The sequence below is a fragment of the Meleagris gallopavo genome, chromosome 5, assembly GCF_000146605.3.
Source record: "Meleagris gallopavo isolate NT-WF06-2002-E0010 breed Aviagen turkey brand Nicholas breeding stock chromosome 5, Turkey_5.1, whole genome shotgun sequence".
Taxonomy (NCBI): Eukaryota; Metazoa; Chordata; class Aves; order Galliformes; family Phasianidae; genus Meleagris; species Meleagris gallopavo.
The window spans coordinates 5,259,703-5,283,376 of record NC_015015.2 but is presented as its reverse complement, the minus strand read 5'-3'; the positions used below and the strand labels follow the sequence as shown (position 1 = coordinate 5,283,376).

Here is a 23,674-nt window from a genome sequence, read left to right as displayed (position 1 = left end):
TCCACATTGGAGCTCTCTCTCAGAGAAGTAGGTGGTACCAATTCTGTGTAGAGAAGGCTCTGCACGCGAGGCTGAGAAACACTACAAAACTGAGACTTCTCATAACTTTTATTTAATATAAATAACCCCTCTACATCAGCTTCTTTTCATCTGTTCAGTCTTTTCTCTCGCTGTAAAGAAGAAATAGCTAGCCATGATTTTTCCAATTTTTCTGAAGAGCTGCAGTCTGGGCACCAACCAAAATGCATTCAAGCAGGTTGTTCGTAAGCAGGAAGAAATTACACTGAGGACAGGCACCATCTGCACAGTGCAGTGTACAGAGCTTGATCCTTCCTAGGCATCATTAAAATTTGTTGGATTTGCATGGACTTGGGGGGGAAAAGGAGGATAGAGGGCAGGGCTCTTTGTTTTTTTTCTTTTGAAAAAGGACTTTAAGTTGGTTGTGGAGAATGAGTCTTTAAGCGATGGAGAATTTCCAGGACCTGGAGTAGTTTTATAATCTGGCTTTTGTCTATCCGTTCCCAAATAAACCCAGCCCAGGCTTTGGTGAGGCAAAGATTTTTCTACAAATAAAGCGTGAAAGCAGCATGCTCTGTTTCTTGCTAATGCCTGGTCTGAAGCCAATAAATTGTCCTGAATTTGGCACATAGAAGTTCCCAGGCTTGTTCTTCATGACTTAGGTGCTACAGATGTGGAAAAGCAAAATGTTTATATGTGCAAATACTAGTTTATTAAAACAGCATACAGTATTTCAGTCTACCACATATGCCAACCTTATCACCAAGGCAGCCTGCCATTTTGGCTAGCAAATGCATCTTGCAATGAAATCCAATAAATCTCCACACATATGTGTCTGCAATTGACTCCTGAAACTGCTTCAGGTTTTAGGGCAGTGATGCAAAGGGAGGGTGATATCCTTGCTTCTCTGTCACTTAGAAATCTAAGCACTTGTGCCTGCTTTTTGCCTGCTTCTTAATAAGTAGCCATATTTTGGTAGTTGCTGTTTGCTGTGAGCCTTGCAGTTGCTTGGGAATCCAAGCTGGGGTTTTTGCTCATCTGTGTTTGTAATGCTCATCCACTTCCTTAATCTGAAAGGTATCTTTTAAGGTTTGCTCAAAAATTATGCTTGGTAGCTTCCAAGGGAGCAGTTACCTTCTTGTTCAGGCCCAAGGCTTTGGAAGGTCAACCATGAAGGTTGGCACTCGACAGGAAGCTCTGACTTGCAAATCCAGTTTGGCTGTGTTCCTTGCTGCCACTCCTTCCTTGCTGTTAAAGAAGGAAGAGTATTGCATTTGTGCTGCTCTACTCCTTGTGTCACTTGACACAAAGCTGTATCCTCAGTCACTGCAGCTTTTGTACTTCTTGGTATTAGGCAGCAGTACTTGCCAAGCTTCACCTCATCAATGTAGCAGCTACCTTCCATAAGAAAAAACTGTGCTCTCCTGACACAGAACCATCAAACAACCCAAGTTGGAAGGGACCCACAGGGATCCAACTCCTGGCTCCGTACAGGATGAACCAAAATCCAAACCCTATATCTGAGTGTGTTGTGATATTTCTGCCCTACCTTATCTAGCTGGAGGAGTAGAGAAAGGATCCTCTGAAAGGATGAGATGCCATAGCTGGCATGCGCTTATCAAAAGCACCTGTGCTCAACAGTGTAACCCAAGAACCTCTTTGTGCCTGTGACCCATGCAACTACTGTATGTGCCCACCACCACTTCAACTACGTACAAATCTCTATTACAAGAGCTGCCCTGCTTCACCTGCCTACTGAGTTACGACACAGTCTGTCGTGCTGTCTCCTAGTGCTCTGCTTTGTCACTTGTCTGCTCTGGGGAGCCCAGCAGCCCCTACTGTCCTTACTGGCACATGTGCTTCCCTGCCAGCCTCTGGAGGAGGAAGTGGGTAGGCTGCCCAGAAGGAAAAATCTTAACTTTAAACAGAATTAGTTATTAAACAAAATAAAGTGCATACAGTAGACATTTCATTGGATTGCCACGCAGCTGCAATATAGGCAAAACAAATACGAAAGAAAAGTGATGGTGTTTTTCTTGTGGGGAGCGTGGGTAGCCTTCCTGCCCTTTGACGTATGGAGAGCAAGGGCTGATGCTGAAACTGAGCTGGGGGTGATCAAGGGTACAGACAAGGTGCTGAAAGTTGATTTCATAGAAGATCAAAGAGTGAGGGTAATGTTGTGCTCCTCATCCACCACCTTCAGCACGTTATCCTGGCAAAACAAGAGCAGAGACAGTAACAGGATTATCAGTCTTCAGGAAACTGCTGAACATTAAACTTAAAATATCTGCTGAGTTTCAGCCTGACCTTCCTGTGTGGTTGCAGCTGCTGTGGATACCAGCATGGCATAACCCAAGTATCTACCTGCCAGATCTGATGGGAGCAACTGGGGAGCTCTGCAGCACAGGGGAGGAATAAAATATGTGAGACTGCATGAAATGTACTTGTAGTCCTCCTCTGGGCTAGGTAAGACTGCTTTCCTTTCAGCTTAAGAACAGTAATCTTTGCGTGATTTTCTTTTTGCCTGTACAGCACCTGGAGCAACAAGAGGTCTGATTGGGGTAGGATTCTGCATCCCTCTATCTTGGAGTTGTATCAGCTTTTCTCCAGTGAAAACATTAACCTGTGAGTTGAAATTGCTGTTCTGCCTCCAGACCTAAATACATTGATTTTCATTAGGAAAGGCATACTCTTTTTTTTTTCCTCCTCTAGTTGCCGGATGCTCGAGTGCTGCTCAGAATTGCTGAGTTGGCATTTTTTTCTGCATCCACGTTGAAATTCACAGTTCTGCCTTTTGCTGGTGCAGATTTCAACACCCAAAGCTCATAAGAAAGGATAGAGAAGGAATATAAAAGCAAAAATAGATGAAATATTGTGAAGGAAGCAGAGGCAATAGACAGCTTGGCTCCCATAAAAAGGGAAGATTCAAAGGAAATATCTAATGACAGAGATCCAATATGGAACTGCACAGAAGTCATACCCAAGGTACCGAAATAATTGACGCAGAAGGAAGAGTCTAAGGCTGCAGCTGTAGGCATTTTTATAATCTGTTTTACAAGCCTGAAATGACCCCAGAGCTAGCTCTGTTTATCGTTAATCTATATGATTGTTAATGGTTCCAAAAATCTCATTGTCATCCCTGCGCTCTTTCCTGCAGTTAGACATTCTCTTTCCTCTTCTGCAGTATTATCCTTTCAGTACAGAAACTTTTCTGTGCATGAGCAAGTCTTTGCATCCAAGACACTGGTGGGCTTTAGAGTCATTGCTTTTAGTAATTAGAAATAGTGATTAGCATTTCTCTCCTGTTTGCTGTATCCTCTTTTCCATAACTGATGGGCTGCTGGAGGCTTGGCCCTTAGTTGGTGTTTCTGTCTGGGACTCAGGAGAGCAGTGTGGCTGTGTGCTGCCTTTAGTTCTGCCATCAGCAACAAGAGGATGCAGTGCCAAATCTGTGGGTTGCTGCCTAGATTTGCCACTGGTTATCACTGCTACTCTTGGTGAGCTGAAATGTGAGAAGGCAGGCTTCGGTGGAGGATCCTGCTGGAGTGGTTTTAAGCTACCATCACTTTCTGCATTCTGTGTGTTCCCTCTCAGCACAGAGCTGGTGGAAAGTAAAACACAGATCAGAATGTGGTGTACTGATCTCTGCCTCCTTTTTGTCTGGGGTTTGTGTTAGGAGAGTTAACGCAGACGTCTGAGGTGTGGGTGCGTGCTCCCCTCTCTCAGCTCTGCCATACCAGCAGCAGCTGCAGGCTGCAAAGCAGGGCGAGCAGCTCTATGTTCAGTGCTTAGAATGGCAACAGCCTGCCTGCCAGAGCCCCTGTTTAGGTTCAGCCTTACTGTGCTCACTAAGTAGCCATAAGGAAGCAAAGGTGTACCAGTGACTAGTTTAGGTCCGTGCCTGTCAATGCATTAACAGCTTCTAGTAGTTTCTTCTCTCCACAAGTCACAATATGATGCTGGGTTGCACAGAAGGACCAGGGCAACCAGTGCTCTCCAAGCTAAACCCTTGAGATCTCTGCCTGCCTAGTCCCGGACCAACATCTGAGACAGCAGCAGTATCTTCTCAACTCTTGGACCTTGAGGGAAGAGGTATATTCTTTGTAGCCCTGGAACTGCAGCGAGAAGTGTTAGCTTCTGCTTGTCCTGCTTCCTGCACCAACCTTTAGCACTGATCTGCATCAGACAGCTGACCCCGTCCGCCCTCCCCATCCTGCAGCACACAGGCCCTGCCTGCCCCACTCCTGCTGACGTCAGCTGGAGCTGGAAGGTCAGATCCCTGGAGCTGCTCTGGAAATGTACCCCCAGCTGCATTTTCTCTAAAGATGTTAAGATTAATTTTCTCAAGAGAATTCAGGGAAAAAGCTTCTGTGGTTTTTGTGTATCGTTTACTTCTCTGGGACTTGTTGGACATTCTCCAGGGATTCCAGTCCTGCACTTTGGGTAAATATTTATTCCTTGTTATTTGAAGCAAATGATGAAAGCTCCACCATGCTCACTGCACAGCATCTCCAACTGGTTTGAAGGTGCAGGAGATTTTCAGTGCCATAAATAGACATTAGCAGTGGAAGCTGTGAAATTCACATAGTGGCTGCTGCAAGGAGCTACTGCTCTGCAGAAATGCTTGAGTTAGCAGCAGCTGCTGAGTAATCCAGTGCTACAGATAACTGCTGTGCTTTGGGATAGGTCGGATCCTGGAACAGGGGACATCTTCCCATCTTCTTGACATCAGGTGCACTGGCCTGCTACAGAATCGTTTTATGTGATGGGACTTTCACAATGGAATTGATATTTTTACATCCCTTTGGGAGTTGATAGGTTTTTTATTTTGGAAAATCATCCCATCAATTTCTAAGCTGATTTTTGCAAAAATTGCACTGTATCGAAACTGAATCGCCAGTACTTCAAAACATGACATTAACATTCTCTGCTTTGCAAGCCTAAGGAATCTGGTTCCAAAAAACTGCTGTGAAATAACACTTTTGGGAGAATTACATGAAAACAAGATAGAGCTTTGCAGCATTTTATACATAACATGGTCTGAAACTAATCTGCTGTACAAGGCAAAAGAAGCCAGGGGAGAAGGTTAGTGGCTGTTACCAGCCCATAGTTATTTATGACTGCCATTTGTGTCATTATGTAGCCTGTCATGTTGATTTGGGAACTTCAAAGCAACAGCAGGAATAGACACGAGACCTTTTTGCTTCAAACACACTGACAACATAACCGACTTGAGCCAAATGAGCTTTTGCTTTTCTGGTTGCTGTTGTCATTGTTGCTGTTTTGTTGCTCCTAGGAGCCCTGCTGTCAGTCCAAAGGGATGAATTGTCCTGGTTGTGCTGAGCTGGTGCTAGGAAATCCAGGTCTTGCTTTTTATTTCACCCCATGCTGAGAGGTGTTCCTGGCAAATTGGACACATGGAGCAGAGAATTAAAGACAGGCCCTCTGTCCTCCTGGCATAACTCACCCTGTCTGCAAATGATCTTTTCTGGGAAGCCAATCCTGATAGTGGGCTGTCTCTGGGTGCAAAAGGAGAGGTCAGATCGCTTTGTGGTGACTTCAGTATTGAGGAGGTGACAGCGATGCCCCAAAACATCACTAAAAACAAACAGCCATGCTGTGCTCACTCTCTCATTCCCTGAATGCTGTTGATGTAATGGGAAAAAAAAATGAAAAAGAGAAACCTGTTTCTGAGATGAGATCATAGAAATCACTGCACTGGCTCATCCTGGCACCTCCACAGGTGTCCTCTCTGTGAGAAAGTCCTTCAAAAGGTGAGTGACCCCTCCAGCAGTCTCCATGAGGGCTGTGATCTTTGTTCCTATGAGTACTGCACACACCATCTGCTGCCCACTGCCACCTTGCAGTCTCCCCACACCACGTTTGCCTTCAGGATTCTCAGTTGCTATACAGTGGGACTGATCCCCTGGCATCGCTATGGTTGGTGTTTTCCAAGCAGTAAATAATTTAGAGAGCAATCTTGGTCTCAGGTTCCAGCTTAGCCAAATGGATGCATGAGTGCTTAAGTGCAAACACCAGCTTAAGTCACCTCCAAGTCTTCTCCAAGACATAAGGCTGTGTTTATAATTAAGCCTGCCTTAATAAATTAACTGAAGAGTGATGGAGTAAAGAACTGTGTGCTGAATTGAGGGCCCCATTACGAAGCCAAAGGAATCTCCACTGCATTGCTGAGATGAAAATGGACTGCTCTAATTTATTGTTCCCTATTAGCTGGTGTCTAATTAATGACTACTTTTATCACTCAGGATAATTTTAATTCCTCCTTCCTCTACTTCTAGGTTTTCTGGTAGATTGGAGAGGCACAGTCTGCGCAGTGAAGTCCAAGTACTACATGCATCCAGGTCTCAACTTTCTCTTAAATACTGCTGGAATTAATTTTCCTCACTTAAAAGAGTTTTAGTTACAGTACAGAACCAGCTCCTGCTACTTCATAGTGTTTTGTCTTTTTTAAATAGCTGCAGTGCTTGAGCTTCTCCGTGCCTTTTGTATAGAACTGGATTGCAGGGAAAGTCTTTTTGTTAGCAGTTTATCCACTTCATCTCTAAGCCCCTTTGTGTCTCTGGGATGAATATGAAACCAAACCAGCTGATAAGCTGCTGGTTAGGTGTCTGAAGAACAGCCTGCTGAAATGAGGGAAAGGCATTTGGTGGGCAGTTTGGGCAGCTGATGGCCTGGAGTGCCCACTTAGGAATATTGCTGCTGCCTTTCTTCTTACAGGGTAGTGAGATACGGCCTCACCTGGTGGCAGAATCACATCCTGACTTATTGGGTTGATGTAGCACGTGTGGATGATACCCTGATCTGTGACATTGCCTGGGAAGAACGTTTTTGGCAAAGGTAATTGCCAAAGACTTCCTGCTCTCCTCCTTTGTCCCTCCTCCCTAGTTTCTACCTTTGTTTTGGCTTTTCCTGTTCTGCATTTGCCTTTCTGGAAAAAATTTCTTTGCTTGAATAAAACCCAGAGCTTTGCTATGTAACCAGGTCTGTTTTTTCCCCTTTCTGTTTGGTTCGTAAGCCATCTTATCCTGCCTTACATGTCATTGTTGCCAGATAATTCAAGTTTTAACATTCACAGAGCAATTACAATCGCAGAATCCCATCTGAAGTCAAGCTTTTTCGGGCTGCTGCTCACAAGATGGGCCTCTATAGGTATGTGTTTTGGGAACAGGATCACGTTAACCTCTAGTTATTCTAGTTGTGATTATCACAGACAGAAATACATTCATGCTTTTATTCTCACTTTTCTGAGATTATCCCTTTCCAGGAATAGTTTCAGTTTGTGCCCTAACTCATGCTTGTCACCAGCCAGGCTCAGCAGCCCAGTTTTCTGTACAAATTTTTCTGTCCTAATTTCCATTGTTTTTGCATCCATACCAAGGCAGGTATCTGTGGTGCACAGATTTAGAGTATCTGAGGGATCCATATAAAAGTTAAGGAATACTTCCGAATAGCTATCTGATATGTTGCCTCTGTGGCCACGGAAAATGGAGCTGTGAACCTGTACTATGGCTGTGAGTGTCACAGGGCAACAAACACGATGATGAGTGGGGTCAGGAACTCACCTTCCATCTCAGGCAAACTGGTGCATTATTTGCTAGTCGAGTGTGTCCCCACTGTCCTTGTCCTTGCCATCCTCAGGCTGGTCCCCTTCCCTGGACTGTAGTTTTGCCATATCCTGCTCAGGAACAACAGTCTCGTTGGAGTTGTCTTTCTCTGTGGGCAAAGGCTCTCCTGTGTGTTTAGTGTCTTCAGCATCTTCAACTCCTTTCAGAGCAAGTGTTTGTCCCTCAAGGGCAGTGTTTTGGGCCACTTCTTCCCCTCTTTTTCCCACCAGCTGTCCTTGATCTGCATCCAGTCTGTCTCCTGCATCTGTGTCCAGCTTTCCTCCATGGTTGTTTGAAGAGTTCTCAGTGGATTCCCATTCAGAAGCTGACTTTTTCTCTAAGCCACCTCCATCTAAATCAGCTCCCACGGGCAATAACAAGATCTCCTCACTGCTGCGCTTAGTGGTTTGCACAGCACTTGGAAGGCCACTTTGTGAAGCACTGCTATTTGTGCTCTCCTTCACCACATCAGCAGTGCTAGGCTTCCCGTTGGCATCTTCCTCAGTATGTTCCTTACTTGCCTTGGGCCTTGGCTCCAAGTCACCTGTGCTGGCCTCAGAGACCTCCTTGCTGAGCCCCTTCACTCTTCTCCTTTCCTCCTTCTGTCCATTGTGGGCAGGCAAGGCCTTCCCACTTCTCCTCCCATGCTCTTGAAGGCTCGGCGGTTTCACCTTCTCCTCCAACTCAGCTGTGCAGTTCTCTTCCACTGCCTCTTCACCTTTGCTTTTCTGCTTGTCTGTACCAATGTTCTTCTTTAAAAAAAAAAAAACACAAACAAAAAACAAAACAAAAAACAAAACAAAAAAACCCAACACAATGGAGGATATATTTATTTTAACTTATTAAAATGTCAGTGTGTGGTATTCCTTGTCTATGGTGGTTCCCGACACATGAGAATAAATTTGCTAAGGCCATTAAAAGAAACAAAAGGATGCAGGTGAAGCAGACTAAGTGGGGGTTGTTATACTGACAGAGGGTGAGCGGTCTCACATCCTACATCCTGCCACCCGGAGTGTGCTATCAAGGGGTATATTTACCCCTCTCTGTACTGGCTGACAGCCTTCCTGATGGTGCATATTTTGAATAAACTCGACAGCCCCTCTTGAGCTGATGAGCTCACCTGGCTGTCAGGATCATCCTTCAGAAAAGACGTGTCCTCACCTTCTTTTGCATCCCATCTGTTAAGAAAAAAAAAAAAGACAAGATTTAGGCTTTCAGGTTTTCATATGAAAAAGCTGCTTTCCCTGTTGGATGCCTGGGCAGGAATTTCTACCAACGTCATCCATTCCTTGTCTGAGCCCCATCTTCAAGTAGTAAGAGATAAAAATAGTCAACATATCTGGTCCAGTTCCTTTTCTGGCACCTGCAAAGCATTCAGCTCGTTCAGAGACACTCATCTGAGACCACTAAATCTTGATGAACTGCCTGTTATAATTCTAAATGTAATGAAAACTTAAAATCCAATTGCCAGAACAGACAGTTGTCATTAGAATAACAAGATATACAGTCTGTTTGCGTTGATGTCTGCCACAGCCTGAAACTGCTCCCCTGGCAGTGCCCACATGTTCCAGATTTCTGCAGTGGCAGACACTGAGGCAGACAGTGCAGGATAAAATCTCATTGAAGTAGCTGGAGAAATTGGAGGTAAGGACATGTGCAAGACTGCAAGAATGGCTGTAAGAGTCAGATTGAACTCAGCTAATTCAGGCCCTCTTGCTCTCTCAGCATCACTGGCAGATTCTTGGGGTAGAGTTTGAAAAGGGAGCAGATATACTTAATCCCTCCCCAGAACCCTGCCCAGCTTCCAGAATCATGCAGCTCTGCAATTTCCTGAGCCTGAGACACTATCTGTATGTTGAGTCATGCTCTGTACAGTCTCTTCCAAAGGCTTGTGTAAGGGCATTTTGGCCCCATACTAAATTTGCAGCAGCTACAACATCCTGTGCCAAAGAGAGCAGCAGCTCAGCCAAAGGCTGCACGGAGAAGTGTTTTCTTTTGCTTGTTAGAGTTCACTTGGGTAAATGTAGATGTGAATTTGCCCATGCAGAATTACTGGGCAGGGCACCTCTCATATTTGTGAGTTGAGTCACAAGTGCACAACATAAATGTATATATATATACATTTCTCTCTGCCACATACTCTGAAAAGCACATATGGAAAGGTGTGTGAGATTTAATTCTCTAGACAGATTATGCTAAACTCACTGGCCTCTTCAGCTGGCAAACTTGGACCAAAAAATGACAATGTACACAGAGGTGACTGCATTCGGGCACTTCCAGAGGCAAATGTGCACAGTGATCACACATGCCCTTGTGAAACTTGTGTGGGAATTACCATCACAGGCTCTGCTGTACAATCACATTGAACTACTCCATGCTATCTGTGTAGCTAGTGAAGCTCCTTGGGCAGCAGTGCGTTGCATTTGCAAGCACCTCAAGGCTTTTATAGGGTGTAGAGCTGGGTATGGTAACTTTAATAAGCTTGGATCAGCCTGATAAGACTTGGAGGCAGCTGTGACCCAGCACACAGAGCACAGCCAGCGAGGTCTTGTCCAGAACTCAAGGCAGGACTTTGTCACTGGGTGTGCTGACTCAAACTGCCAAAGGTTTTCTGCTCTTGGAAGCTGCTGGTGTATTTTCAGTGGTGCCTTGAAAGTCAAGCTGTGCAGGCAGTCCATCACACATAGTCAACAGCATTACATTTTGTCATGTGCTGCCCTCATCGCCAGTTCCCTCTGTGCTCAACATCTACATTGGTGGGCCTACAGACCACTTTCCCCAGATAAATGTCTAAACGGAGGAGTAATGTGCTGACTGTGGGTTTCTGCCTCACTCTGCTCTGACTCCTCAGCTGCTGTGCCTCCTGCAGAAACGGTCCAGAACAGGCCACCACCACAGGTCTAAGTATAGCCAAAACAAACCAGACACCAATTTTGAAATAATCATTTCTGCCTGATGTGTTCCTCCTCCCCATCATCACCACTAATGCACCAGAATGTGTTACTGATCACTGACATCCAACATCTCAGTGTATTCCCTAGCATGCTGGTGTTATTCATGACAGGTGTCACAGAGGAACTCAGTAACAGTTTTAGGATGGAAGTCACGAATCACAGAATCATTTGAAAGGGACATTTAAAGGTAGTCTAGTCCAACTCCCCTGCATTGAACAGGGACGCCCACAGCTCGTTCAGGCTGTTCAGAGCCCTGTCCAGCCTTGAATGTCTCGAGGGACTGGGCATCCACAAAATGCTCCAAATGGATCTTACCACTGCTGTTGGGTTGCTTGGACTTGAATGGGAGGAAAGTCTGTGAGCAATAAAGGGCAGATCCAAACGAAGGTAATGAATATTCATCACCCCAAAGGCACCTTGAGCCTTTCTGGAATGAGGCTTTTCCCAAAAAGAAGCTTTTCCCAAAAAGAAGTAGGAGAGCAAAGGATGCTCTTCCAGCTTCAAAGATACGATTACATGGACAGACAGGACCTCTTCTAGATCAACAGAGGATGCAGAAGCAGCAGTGGAGAGGAGGTAAGAAAAATAAAGTCCAGGAGGTGAGATGGGTGGGCAGGAGAAAAGCTATTCTGAAGTTACTCAGGCAGGATGGAGCAATTAGTGCTGAAGGTGGCGGCCATGCTGCAGTAGACAAATGTTTGGCTTCCTTATTTTTCCAATGTCCACAGGTGAACACAAGGACTTTAGGGCATGATTCCATGTTCCTACTCATCTCAGCAGTATTTAAGATACTCCTCTGTAGTTTTAAATGAACCATGGTTTTCCATCCTGGTAGCTGATATATGTGGAGTACTGAAACAGCAAACAAGAATGAAAAAAGTCAATCAAGAGATCTTCTAGCCCAGTTTCTAATGGATGACATTCATGGAGGAGTATGATGAATTAGTTCACTGGTAAACAAAGCAAGAAAAAAGAAAAAGTAATGTCTCTTTGAAGACAACAGTACATAAGATTTTATAATTTCACCAGCAAGACAGTTTAGGCGTCTACACAGGATTCTAGCCATTTTGGGGACTTAACATTTTTAATGGGTATGAATAACATCTCGACTAAACCCGGCGACCCTACAGTGGTTAGATGCACTAAAATGCCTCCAAGCCTCTGCACCAGTGCCACAGATATAGTGAAAACCCACACTTGCCCAATTTGTTGTGAAAAAACAGGCTGTGCAATTCCATGGCTCAAGAGACCTTTAGTCAGCTGGGTGCACTGCATAAAAATGCTAAAGACAGTGGTTTGAGGAAAGCAAGGTGATAATACTATCCTATTACACAATTAAAACTCCTATTAAGCAATTAAAAGTGTTGATGCCCACGTAGAGCACTACAGTTTGAAATGATGTTATCTGTCCTAGCTGTTGGCAGAGGGCAGGCTGTCTCTGATGACCTACACAAGCACTGGAGCAGAAGAGGCAAGCAGAGACCACCGTGGGAAGAAACTGCCAACGAGGGGCAGCTCAATGAGATGTCATCAAACAGCACTCCAAGCTGGGCACTCAGGGGCTCATCAGCAGTATGTATAAAATGTTAAATCCCAGCCCAACGTTGTTGAATTCCTGCCATAAGACAGCTAGCCAAGGCATTCTTTCTGAGCATGGTGTGCAGAATGCAGCACAGAAGGAGAAAGAAACACCTCAAGAGCCTGTTATGATTTCTGGAAACCTGTCAGCATCCTCTGACACAGGCATACTTTGGGGTGTAAGTCAACCTTTGCTGAAGAGGAGGAGATGAAGACAGGGGTCTGACCTTCCCCAGAGTCTGACTGAGATTGAGATGCAACCAGAGGCAAGACCTGAGTGTAGCCCTCTGATCTGCAAGGAGAGAGCAGATCATTATGTGATCCATCTATCTGCTCTGCTTGTAAAAGGGAAGCAAAGGACTCTTCGTCCATTCCACTGAAGCCACTGAAAATCCACACTGCTCTTTCATTTAACGTTCTCCCAGCGCACATTTAACCAGCTATATGCATCAAACTGTACAACTAAACCTCCACAGAGCAGAACACATTAGTATTAAACTTTAAACACTGGAAACGCACAAGGCTTGTCTTATCGCCATATTCTTCCAACACCATCCTATTTTCTGAGGTCTTTCCATATATTCTGCTTCTTATGAACAACAACATGATCAATGAGTGTAACTCACATTCCCAGCAAATTCTGGCAGGGAAATCACAATGTTCTGTGTGATTTCTTCCAGCCCTTGGGAGTGCTGAACGTGTCTCCCACAACCGAGACATGATCGACTCTGCAGCAATGAGTTGTCCTATGAATCTTCATCAATGCAGAAGGCAGAGCACTAGAGGTGCATTTATTTTGAAGGAACAGATGGATCAAAGTCCAAACAAAAAGCGTCCCAGGAGCTAGTGTGCTCTGACTAGCTTGGAATACACTGGGACAATAGATAACAACTGATCCAGTTAAGTTCACAGCAGCTGAAATAATTATTAAGCATTTGTCACAAATGACCAAATTTCAGCAGCAAACCTCAGAACAACACTTGATCCTGAGGGTAGTTCTGAGGGCATGGGAGTTTGTTTTGGCCCCCATGGGTTTGCATGCTCAACCAGGGCAGAACTGTGTGAAATCAGTGCGTCTTTCATGGTCTTGAAAGCATCACTTAACCTGCAGTTGGAAGCACTGTAGGGTATTCACAGAAAGTAACAACAGAGTGAATCTACCAGCATGCCCATCTTGCACATCCTCTGGGAACTGCTGTAATTCCCTAGTGCTGCAGTCAGTGGCTGGGGTAAAGGGAGCTTGAGAAGAGCTCACCAGCCTTTCTTTCCAAACCAAATGCTATTGAGAATGGAGCTGAAGAACAGAGAGAAGCTCAATGTAACTTGCAAACAAAACTAACCTCATTTTTTGCATGTTGGTGATACTACTCTTTATCGTTTTATCAGAATTAAATTAATTTTTGAAAAGTCTAATGGGCCTTAGGAAGGCAGAAGACAGCCCATCTTTATGCTGCAGAAGTACGGGGGCTGATCTGAAAGTAATGCCTCCTGTTTTATTATGTTTGCTCATGATGTCAGAGGCAGATATTGGTGGTTAGCAGTAGAATTTGAACCAGATTACGGCCAGGGAACTGAGTAGGAGCAGAATATTGTTTTCAGTGTGTTGGAAATGAAGATGGGGATGTAGTCTCACAAGCACTCATACAGGAACAGAAAGAACATTCATGCAAGTTTGTTGGGATCTCTTGAACCAATTTGAGGCTGAAGATGACAGTTTCCTGGATCACATCATTACCAGTGATGAGACGTGGTGTCACCACTATGAGCTGGAATCAAAACAGCACATCTACCATATAGTCCAGATTTGGCACCTTCTGATATTCATCTGTTCAGACCAATGAAAGACAGACTGCATGGGCAACATTTTCCTAGCAACTATGCTGTCATAGCAGCTGTGAAATAGTGATCACCTCCACTGGTGCAGATTTTTACAAGTGCAACATGCAGGCTCTTGTTCATCAGTGGTGAAAATGCATAGCTAATGGTGGTGACTGTGTTGAAAAATAGTGTTATTGTGCTCTTTGTGTCTGTTTTATCATAGAATCATAGAATCACAGAATCACAAGGTAGGAAACGACCTGTAAGATCATCTAGTCCAACCGTCTTCTCATTACCACTGCTACCACAAGCACTAAACCAGATCTCACAGCTCCTCATCCAGGTGCCTCTTGAACACTGCCAGGGATGGCGACTTCACCACCTCCCTGGGCAGCCATTTCAGTGCTTGACCACTCTCTGAGAGAAAAAAATTTCCTCATGTCTAACCTAAACCTCCTCTGGTACACCTTGTGGCCATTTCCCCAGGTCCTGCTCATTGCCTGGGAGAAGAGGCCAAACCCTCTTCACCACAACTTCCCTTTGGGAAGTTGTAGAGTGCAATGATGTCTCCCCTGAGACTCCTCTTCTCCAGAATGAACAATCCCAGCTCCCTCAGCCGCTCCTCATAAGATTTGCACTCCAGACCCCTCACCAATTTTGTTGCCCTTTTCTGGACACGCTCCAGGGCCTCAATGTCTTTCTTATAGTGAGGAGAAAAAATTTTTCTGCCGAAATGGAGCCTCAAAAAATTTCATGACACTTGTGCTTGTTCCTCTCCACGGGAATCTTTAGTAAAATGCGAAAGATTTATACGAGCTGAATAGAAACCAGAGTAGTTTCCATGGAAATAAATAAGAAGCATTACTTTCAGAGCTACCTGTGTACTACCCTGGCAGCAGAATCCCGCATGCACAGACCCTGCCTAGCACTCCAAATTTCAGCCAAGTAACAGCAAATAGCAGATGACCTCCAGCCAGCTAATTTATTGTGTAATGCTGTGCTTTATGCCTATAAAACATGTATCTGTTTATGCACCTTATGTTTAACCGTGTGGCCATAACTGACCTGAATGGTTGAAGAACTAACAGGAAAAGCTACTGGAATGGTTTTGTGTTCCGGATAAAGCTTGGGGTATGTAATCAGCAACTCATCCTTGTGTTGTCTGCTAAAGGGCATGGCAGTGCTGTGAAGATGATCCCTATGATTAAACCAGTAGATAGTGTGGCTCAGGGAACCTGAAGACTGTACTGGAATTTAATTACAGAGAGCAGCAGGGGAAGTGACACATGGGAGTATGTGGACGAACCTGAAAAATGCACTTACTTTTGCAGATATTCTGAAATTGCTTCAGTGAAAATTACTACATTGCTATGTGCTGCCCACAACTGGCAGGAACAGGTTACTTCTCTAGCACATTATCAACCCTAATTACTATTGGTTCAGCTGGAAACTATCTTCGAAGGCAGCTCCTCCACATCAGTGGTGCCTGAAAGTTAGATAACGTGTTGAAAAAGCCTCCTGGGGCACGTGCCCAAATCTGGTCCCAGAGAAACTCTAGCCTCTGCAGGCAGCCCTGCAAAGAGTTGGTGCAACGGGTCAGTACTGTGAAGATGCACCCCACAGATGTCACAAACCCCATGGAGTGAAGTCCTGCCAGACATGATCTGTGCTAATGTACTGAATAGCTGCCACTGCACATTATCTCTATCTGTCTTCAGAATCAAGCAAGGAATCGGACCTGGAAATGGACATCACGAGCACTGGATTGTGGCACTGCTGCCAGTCTCTTTACCTCCTGGCTCTGCCGGTCAGTCTGTCCTTTCCTTTGGCTCGGCTGCTCGTTGCTTTGGGACCAGGATCACTCACATTCACGCTGTGCTGTCCTACACCTACGAGACAAAGGCCATGCAAAAGTAGGCAGAACTGGTTGATGGACCACTGGCAGGGCTGACGTCCTTGTATAAGTGAAAAGAACCCTTGGATGGGAAAGCCTCTGAAGCTGCATGCATACTATGCATACATTTTCTAAAGCTATGAATACAAAATGAGAATTTAGATGTGTTTCTTCTGCATTTTCTATTACAAATTCCAATAATAAACGTTGATCTTATCCCTTGGATACAGTCTGCCTTGCGCTGTTCTTGGGAGACTGTTATTGTTCTTCCTTGCCAGAATGCACCGATCTAATCACAAGGCTAGGAAAGTACACACATAGTGTATTCCCAGCACACACACATCACACGTCTGTGACAGTGCCTGGACAGAACTCTCCCCATAGGGCACATTCAAAGGTGCTGATGTTTAGTAGGGTGACACAACTGAGTCATGTGGTTTACTCACCTCTCCCGTTGGGAGGAAAGGACCTGTGCTGGAATTTCCTTGCGTTTCTTCCCCCTAAAAGGACAAAGAGAAGCGTGCACAAAGTGAGACAGTCTGTAATGGACAGGTAGCAGAGAGCTTGGCATTCAAATAGGGTATTGCAAGGGAAAGCTTTGTTCTCCCAGTCCATCTCCTGAGAAACAGGAATCATGATGGACTTATGCTAGTAAAGAAGCCAGCATATGCCACAGGGATCAGAGATGAAGTGCTCTGGAATAGGATTGCCTCTCAAACCACTGTTTGGGAAAGTAGGCAGTGGTAGACCTCCTCATTGTGTTGTAAAAGGTTACAGAAACCATGCCACTGCTCTCCCTGGGAAGGTAAGAAGCACTAGCAACCAGATACTCAAATCCCATCCCCTGAGCACTCTGCAAAGCAGAGAGGGCTGAGACCCCAACACTGTACTCAGAGGCATTTGCCCAGGAAAGCAGAGTGACAGCCATGTCAGCTGTGGCACTGGGATTCGCACGATCAGCATTCATTAGCATCAGGACAGAATCTAGGTGTCCCTTGCCAACCTTTCTTATTGCTGGGATTATCCAAGGCTGGCTCCCCATCCTTAACAAAGTCCTCTTCAAACCTGCAGGTTAAAAACAGGCATTGTCAGACCTGACCATTCTCTTCCGGTGTGCAAAAGTGTGGGCAGGAGACCTCAAGACACAGGCTCCAGCCCCTCTGCACCTGCCCACTAGCAAATATGTGCAGGTTTGTCAGCAGAAGCTGAAACTGCATGCACTAACCAGGAGTGATGAGGCTGTGAGGCAATTCTACCCCAAAGGAGAACCTCTAAAACCTTTACATCTGTACCCATATACGTATGTATTTAATTCTATGAACATCCATGTAATCTATGAGATGCCTGTAGTGTAACTGTATGAAGTCCAAACACAACTCTGTGATTCCCAAGCTCCTAATCACAATCTGAAGTAGCTTCAGGACTTAACATCTCAGGTCAGACCCATGGATTAGATTTGTTTGTTTGGTTTCTAATCCTGCTTGTTCAGTATTATGGCTTTTCTCTTAAAAATGGGTATTTGGGAGAATAGTAGGACTCAGAGCTGTCTTGCCAGCAGTACTCAGCACCCACTGAAGTCAACCTCTGATCATTGGTATCTCACTGAAAATCTACATATTCAATCCTATTCTCCTACCAAAAGATGTCCCATCCTTCTGCCCTGTGTATTTTAGCAGCAAGGCTATGTAATATGCCCTAACTCCAAAGCGTATCAAAACTCTATCCTGCTGCAAGTGCTAAGTCATCCTCCAAAGCTTTTGAGACATGTGTAGCTCTGCTGGAAAAACACAGTTAAATGAACAGTGTTTAAAGTGGGGAAATGTCAGAGCCCATTGAGAGCTCTCCCACGTTACCCAGCATTTCTCTTGTACCATGCAGGTAGTCTTTGAAGTAATCACTCCTCCCTGAGGAGGATATAAGTCTGTTTTCTCATCTTGTGATTGAAAAGGAGAAACAAAGACTTTGAGAAAACCTTTGGATTAGCAACACAAGTATGTCCATTCTTGTTTCAAGAAGAGCACCTGCACCCCCCTGCCACTGGCCCTGTCCTAGTGGGGGTGGAGAAGACTCTCCAGGTACAGACTTGAGCAGGGATTCATGCTTCCCTCTCTTCTTCAGTCCTCGTCCTGGGAGGACCAATGGCAGGCAATCTTAGCACAAAATATCTCCTATCAGGGTAGAAGACAGAAAGAAAAGATGAGAATTGCTCTGGTATCTGGTATCCCACTGACAGACATGACCAGAAGAACCACAGAATGGCTTAGGTTGGAAGCAGAGATGAAAATTTTATCAGAGGCAGATTGCAGCATGGGATTTGGTAAGCAATGAACACTGTACATCACTGGCTTTACTCAGCCTGTTGCAGACAAACCACCCCAGAACACTGGAGGACCTACATGTGCTCTGACTTCTCCACATCCCAAGCCCGCCTCCACTCGCCCTTTGCATTCTTGTGCCGTGCCAGTCGCTCGAGGTCAATCTGGTCTCGCTCCCTCTTCCAGCGGATGTATTCCGAGCGTTCCCGTCCACTCAAGGGGAAACTCAGGTCTCCGGGGCACTTCTGGACTGACTTCCCACCCTCCTAGGGAGGCAAAAGAGCTACTTGTTAATAAATTGTCTGAGAAGTCTGCATTTGATTGTTACCACCAGAGATCACCAAATCAGAGAATCATTAAGGTTTGAAAAGACCTCTAAGATCATTGAGTTCAACCACCAACCTACCACCAGCATGGCCACCAAACCATGTCCCTAAGTGCCACATCTACCCTTTTCTTGAACACCTCCAGAGACAGTGACTCAGCCACCCCCCAGGCAGCCTGTTCCAATGCATCACCACTCTTTCAGGGAAGAATTTCTTCCTAATATCCAACCTGAACCTCTCCTGGTACAACTCAAGGCCACTACCTCTTGCCCTAATGCTCACTAATATCTGAAAGCTGTTTGGAGCAAGGTGCCACCTTTGTAAAGCCATGTGCACACAGAGGGACTCTACTTTAACCATAGCCTAAATATGCTGGTCCCATGGTTGTTAACATTTCATTGATCTTACAGAGAAAAGAACTGAGGCAGAAAGAAGTTGTACAGCTTCCTCAGATCCACATTGTAAATCCATGGTCAAATCAAAGCTAGCAACCATTCCATCCCAGAGATATTCAACAGCAAGATGATTGTGTTAACGCATTTCTGAACAGTTGTTCCACTTTGTCCAGACTAACATGGACAACATTGGATTCCTAAGGATTAAAATCTCACCCACTAAACCCCTGAATTTTGTCATCTGGATATATTCCTGTTGCCTTAATGAAATGGGGCTTCACTGCTATTTCCCTAAACAGAACTGCAGTGTTTCTTTGATTCCTGCAATAAGTACCCTGACTGGGGAGCAGCCACACCAGACTTAAGTTTTAATTGTAGATATTCAAAACCTAACTACATATTTTCAAAGCATACTCCTGTAATTCTCTGTGCAAATGGCCACAAACTTCATCCCATTTGTAATTGCAGTCACTTTAACTGCTGGCCAGTGGCTTTCACTTACCATGTTCCTGCTTTTTTGAAGGTTTTAAAACAAAATCTCCATTTTCCCTTAAAAATACTTTCTGATAAAGTGTAGTTACGGCATATAGTTAGTTCCCAGTGTGCCTGCAACATTTCCAAGTTTCTGGGAGATTTAAGCTGATGAATCTGCCCACCTGAAGGTTTTAGTGCACCTGAATCAGGGTTATGCCCTAAACTAGATGAGGGCTGCCACCATTCAAGATTTAAAACTTAACAAAAAGATAGTTCAGAGCTGATGGAGCTCTGTGAAGCTCCAGCAAAATGCATGAAGAGGGAGAAATGGGTAATCCAGCCATCAGGTTAATGGATGGTGGAAATAGGAGCCAACTGGCCACAGTGTGTTGTTAAGCAACGCTGTGTAGCAAATAGCTTAGTGCTGAGTCCTGGGGTGTTAATTACCGGTGGATAATTCATTACTTCACACACGTGCCCTTCTCCACATGGGAATTAACTCCTCAGTGTTGTACTGCTGATAAAAGCAGAGCAGCGGGGAAGAGTGACTGAAAGCCCTGTTGCCAAGGAGATATACCTGCGTGGGTCGGAGTTGAGGTGGCAGTAATTGTTCCTCTGTTCCTTAGCTGTGGGAGCTGAGGGACCTGAGACTGCCTCTCTGAGAATGGAAAGATGGGGTCTGCAGAAAGGCAGAGCAAAGCCAGGGCAACCACCAGTCCCTTGGTTTGGACACAAGGCCCAGAGATGCTCTGGAGCTCCGGAGCCAGAAAAGCACAGCAACTCCTGTCAAAGCAGATGCGTCCATAGATGAGAGGCATGCAAGAGCTGAACAGCACATAGCTGGTGAGAGCAGGGTTCAGACTCCAAAGTCAGGGGATAAGGGATGTGCCCTGAGTCATCACCTTGACCGTTAGCAAAGAGGAAGCCAAAAACTGAGACTGATGCCCATTCTCTCCCATAGACGAATACAGTGGGATCTGTGGGTCCTGCCAAGAAGTGGGAGATGGTCTCTGAGCAGGGGCTTGCCTTGTCTGGGACACAGCTGTGCTTAGCTGGACTGTAAAGCTATTGTGCTGCCCTGTTCTGCTACAGGGGGATCAGCTGGGATTAACAGTTAAGAGCCCATCTGTGTTCTCCTAATGAATCCTGTTGAGGTGGGTCTATTCAATTTGTGCTCCATTAATTAAGAACATCTGCAGGCTCAGGGGATTCAGCATGTCCTCCAGGTTTGCATTAAACAGTTGGTAGGAAGGCCTATGCTTTAATTTACCTCCATCCTACTCAGCTTCTGTTCAAGTGAGGTTCTGCAGCTAATGAGGTCTGAGACTTTCAGGCCACAGGGAGAGGAAATGATTAGGACTGTACTTTTGCACATGGGTAAATGTGCTTCCCTATATTCCCACTTCTGTGCTTGGGATATAAGTAGCCATGACAAGATGTGATGAGCAAGTCCCTGCTGCTCTGAGGCTGGCTGTCTAGCTTCAGGTGTGTTAGCTGTTTAGCAAAGCTTTGGAGGAGGAAAGGAATGAGCAGTGGGAATCACATCAGACCATACTGCTATTTGTTTAAGCACTGAGGTAGTTTACTGACAGATAGGCACATTCTGCTGGTTCCCTTTTCCAAAACAAGCATCCTTCAAAAGACATTGGATAGCACTCACCTTACGGCTGTGCTCACTTTCAGGGCCTCTGTCGCTGTCTGATCTCCTCTTCTCCACTGCTCTCCTCTCCTCTATCTGCAAGAGCACAGACACAGGAATTAGTACAGGATAAAAGAGGGACTCCTGGCTGGGGGTGCATTTACAAACCCTCTGCTTATTGTGACATGTAAGAGCTGCCCTAGAAAGATCAGAAAAAAGAGAAGAAGTTGGTTCCTGGGATCCTTACTCAAGCTAAAATGAAAAAGTAAAAAAAAAGTTGGAAAGTAAGGGATGTAAGAGGAAGAGAAAGAAGAAGGGATGAATTCCTACAGGTCACTCATTCACCCAAGCCAGAGGGAGAGAAGTAACCTATATGGTCATAGCTCTTCTAAAGCAGACAAAGTTTTAGATACCCTTATAGATTTGGATTGGCACAGATCCAGCTGTGGAGCAGGGTGGAGTCATAGTGGGTCTTAGGAAAACACACTGCAGAGCATAAGAAAGATTTGCTAAGAATAGCCTTCTGCTCTGCTTAAACAATAGCTAGGGTGCCACCTCACTGAAAGAGGTTTCTGCTCCCATCCAGATGCTGCAGAAGCAAAGGCAGCTGCCAAGTGCCACACCATTTGTCACAGCAGCCTCCCTCCTATTTTGTAACTACACACGGCAGCCCTGGGGCTGCCAGCTCATGCAGCTTTTTGCCCATCAGAGCTGAGGCATCCTCAGATTCCCTTTTCTGCTGAACTCTGTGGGGCTGGGCTATGTGTGGGGCTGAGATTATCATGCTGCCATTTTGCACAGCCAGGCAAAACTGAAAAACAAAGAAGGAAGTCACAGCACAAACTGCCAGATCAGCCTTTCGAGAAAGCGTCAGTGCTATGAGGGCAAACCCAGGCTGGAAACAGACTTTTAATCCAATTATTTATCACCCCTAGCTTTAGTCTGGCATGATAGGGCTGAATGCTGGAAACTTGGATCTCCACATCTCTACACAGCCCCCTAAAGCAACTCATTCTGCTGTTCACACATATGCTGTGGGATCATGCAGGGAAGGAGCTAGGGTACAGATGAACTGTCGACAGCAGCAGGCAGTCTTTTTTGGGGTTGTGTACGTGGGAAGTGTGACCTTATAGCCAGTGCTATAAACTGAGACATTGCATTATAGAGAGATTAAAACAGAAGAAACTTGGAAATTTAGCTTATTTGAGGAGGCTGGCTGGAGAGCAAGATGTAGATGGATATTTAGCCTTTGAAGCAGCTGAAAAAGAAATGAGTCATTTTAGAAAGCTGGAGCCCCTCTGTCCCTGGGGGAAACAGGAGGATTGGGAGAAGAGATGGGAGAGAAGGAGCACTGATTGCCTTGGAAATGCCAAAGACAGGTCATTGAGAAACTGAGGCAGGGACCTGCATGGGTGTGATTATTGTTTCATCTGTGTCTGCATATTTCTCATGCAAGCTCACACAGAAAGTGATTTGGTTTGGAGCTTTTACAATGCCTGATTGTGTCCCCAAAGACGGGAAGCGGAAAGCCGGAGCATCCGCACAGCTGGAGTGCTGAGCCAGGGTTTGTGCAGGCTGGTGGGGGGAGCAGTGTGCTTCTGTCTGTCTGCAGCCCAGCGTAGTTCGACTTCAGCTCTGGCTCTCCAAGGAGAAATGAAGAGCAAGCCTGCGCCCAGGAAACGTGCTGGAAAATGGAAAACGTGCTGCAGTTCATGAGAAGCAGGAAGACACAGCTGCTGCGTGGCTGGCCAAGCTGGAGGCTGTCCCATTTTGGGCACCACAAATCGTTCTGTTCCAGGGACAGTGTGCAACTCTCCATCTTTTTATACTTCCCTCTGCTCAAACCTGGGCTGCCTTGTTCCTTAGCTGGTTTCTATTTTTGCTTCTCAAAGGACACTGTGGAAAACAGAACCAAAAAATTCTGGTTCACTTGTACCAGAAAAGCAGGTCTGAACTGTGCAGGTCAGAAAACACACTTAGCTTGGCTTTTGCACTGGCTCAGGAGCAGATTTTTGCATTTTCTCTATGCTGCCCCAAAGCCACTGTTAGCCTTTTATGACACACCCAGGCCACAGAGAAACAAAACATGTTTTTCTCCTCCTTCCTCTTCTCCGCCCCCAAAATTATGAAATATGACAATGACATTATCGACTCCTCGTTTAACTGTTCCTGCCCAGCAGCGGAGGAGATGTGAGGAGAAAACAAAAGCCCAAAGCAGAGAAGATTACATTTATTTCTCCTAACGTTTTATCCTAACGTTATCCTAACGCAAGGATTTCTAAATTCCTCAGCCCCAGGATGGTGAAGGGGGCTTGGAGCTCACATCCCTCACTGGGCAGGATTTTCAAACCTAGCTCAGCATGTGAGAGGATTTTTTTTTTTCCAGCTCTTTTGAAAAATCTGCCTACTAGATGTGAGGTCTGTATGGAGCTGAAGACTTCCCAGCCACCCTTCCTGCCTGTCCCTGCCTCTCATCTGCAGTGTAAAAGCATTTCTCCTGCAGCAGGTTTGGTGAGCAAGCACGGGGTCAGGCTAACCTGCTTAAATCCTGAAAATGGCTCTTGTGTTTCTTGATTACAGTCATTTTTGATATGTCATCATGGAAAACTGTTACTGTTGGTCCTCTGTGCAGAAAGAG

General features: G+C 45.4%; 1 protein-coding gene and 1 non-coding gene across 3 annotated transcripts in view; both read right to left on the bottom strand.

Moving 5' to 3' along the window:
* Positions 1 to 416: 416 nt before the first annotated feature.
* CCDC9B (coiled-coil domain containing 9B) overlaps positions 417 to 23,674 on the bottom strand; it is a 42,988-nt gene continuing 19,730 nt past the window's right edge. For both annotated transcript variants that reach the window (XM_010710851.3, XM_010710852.3), the window contains 8 exons: positions 21,058 to 21,132; positions 18,284 to 18,468; positions 16,891 to 16,952; positions 16,334 to 16,387; positions 15,786 to 15,882; positions 8,764 to 8,821; positions 7,602 to 8,395; positions 417 to 2,230 (listed from right to left, as the gene is read on the bottom strand). In XM_010710851.3, the coding sequence (XP_010709153.1) occupies positions 7,634 to 8,395; positions 8,764 to 8,821; positions 15,786 to 15,882; positions 16,334 to 16,387; positions 16,891 to 16,952; positions 18,284 to 18,468; positions 21,058 to 21,132 (1,293 nt within the window). In that variant the 3' untranslated portion in view covers positions 417 to 2,230; positions 7,602 to 7,633. The remainder of the gene's footprint in view (positions 2,231 to 7,601; positions 8,396 to 8,763; positions 8,822 to 15,785; positions 15,883 to 16,333; positions 16,388 to 16,890; positions 16,953 to 18,283; positions 18,469 to 21,057; positions 21,133 to 23,674) is intronic.
* Positions 14,717 to 14,829, bottom strand: LOC116216728. Its single transcript, XR_004160043.1, has one exon. It is a non-coding gene; the product is annotated as a U5 spliceosomal RNA (small nuclear RNA).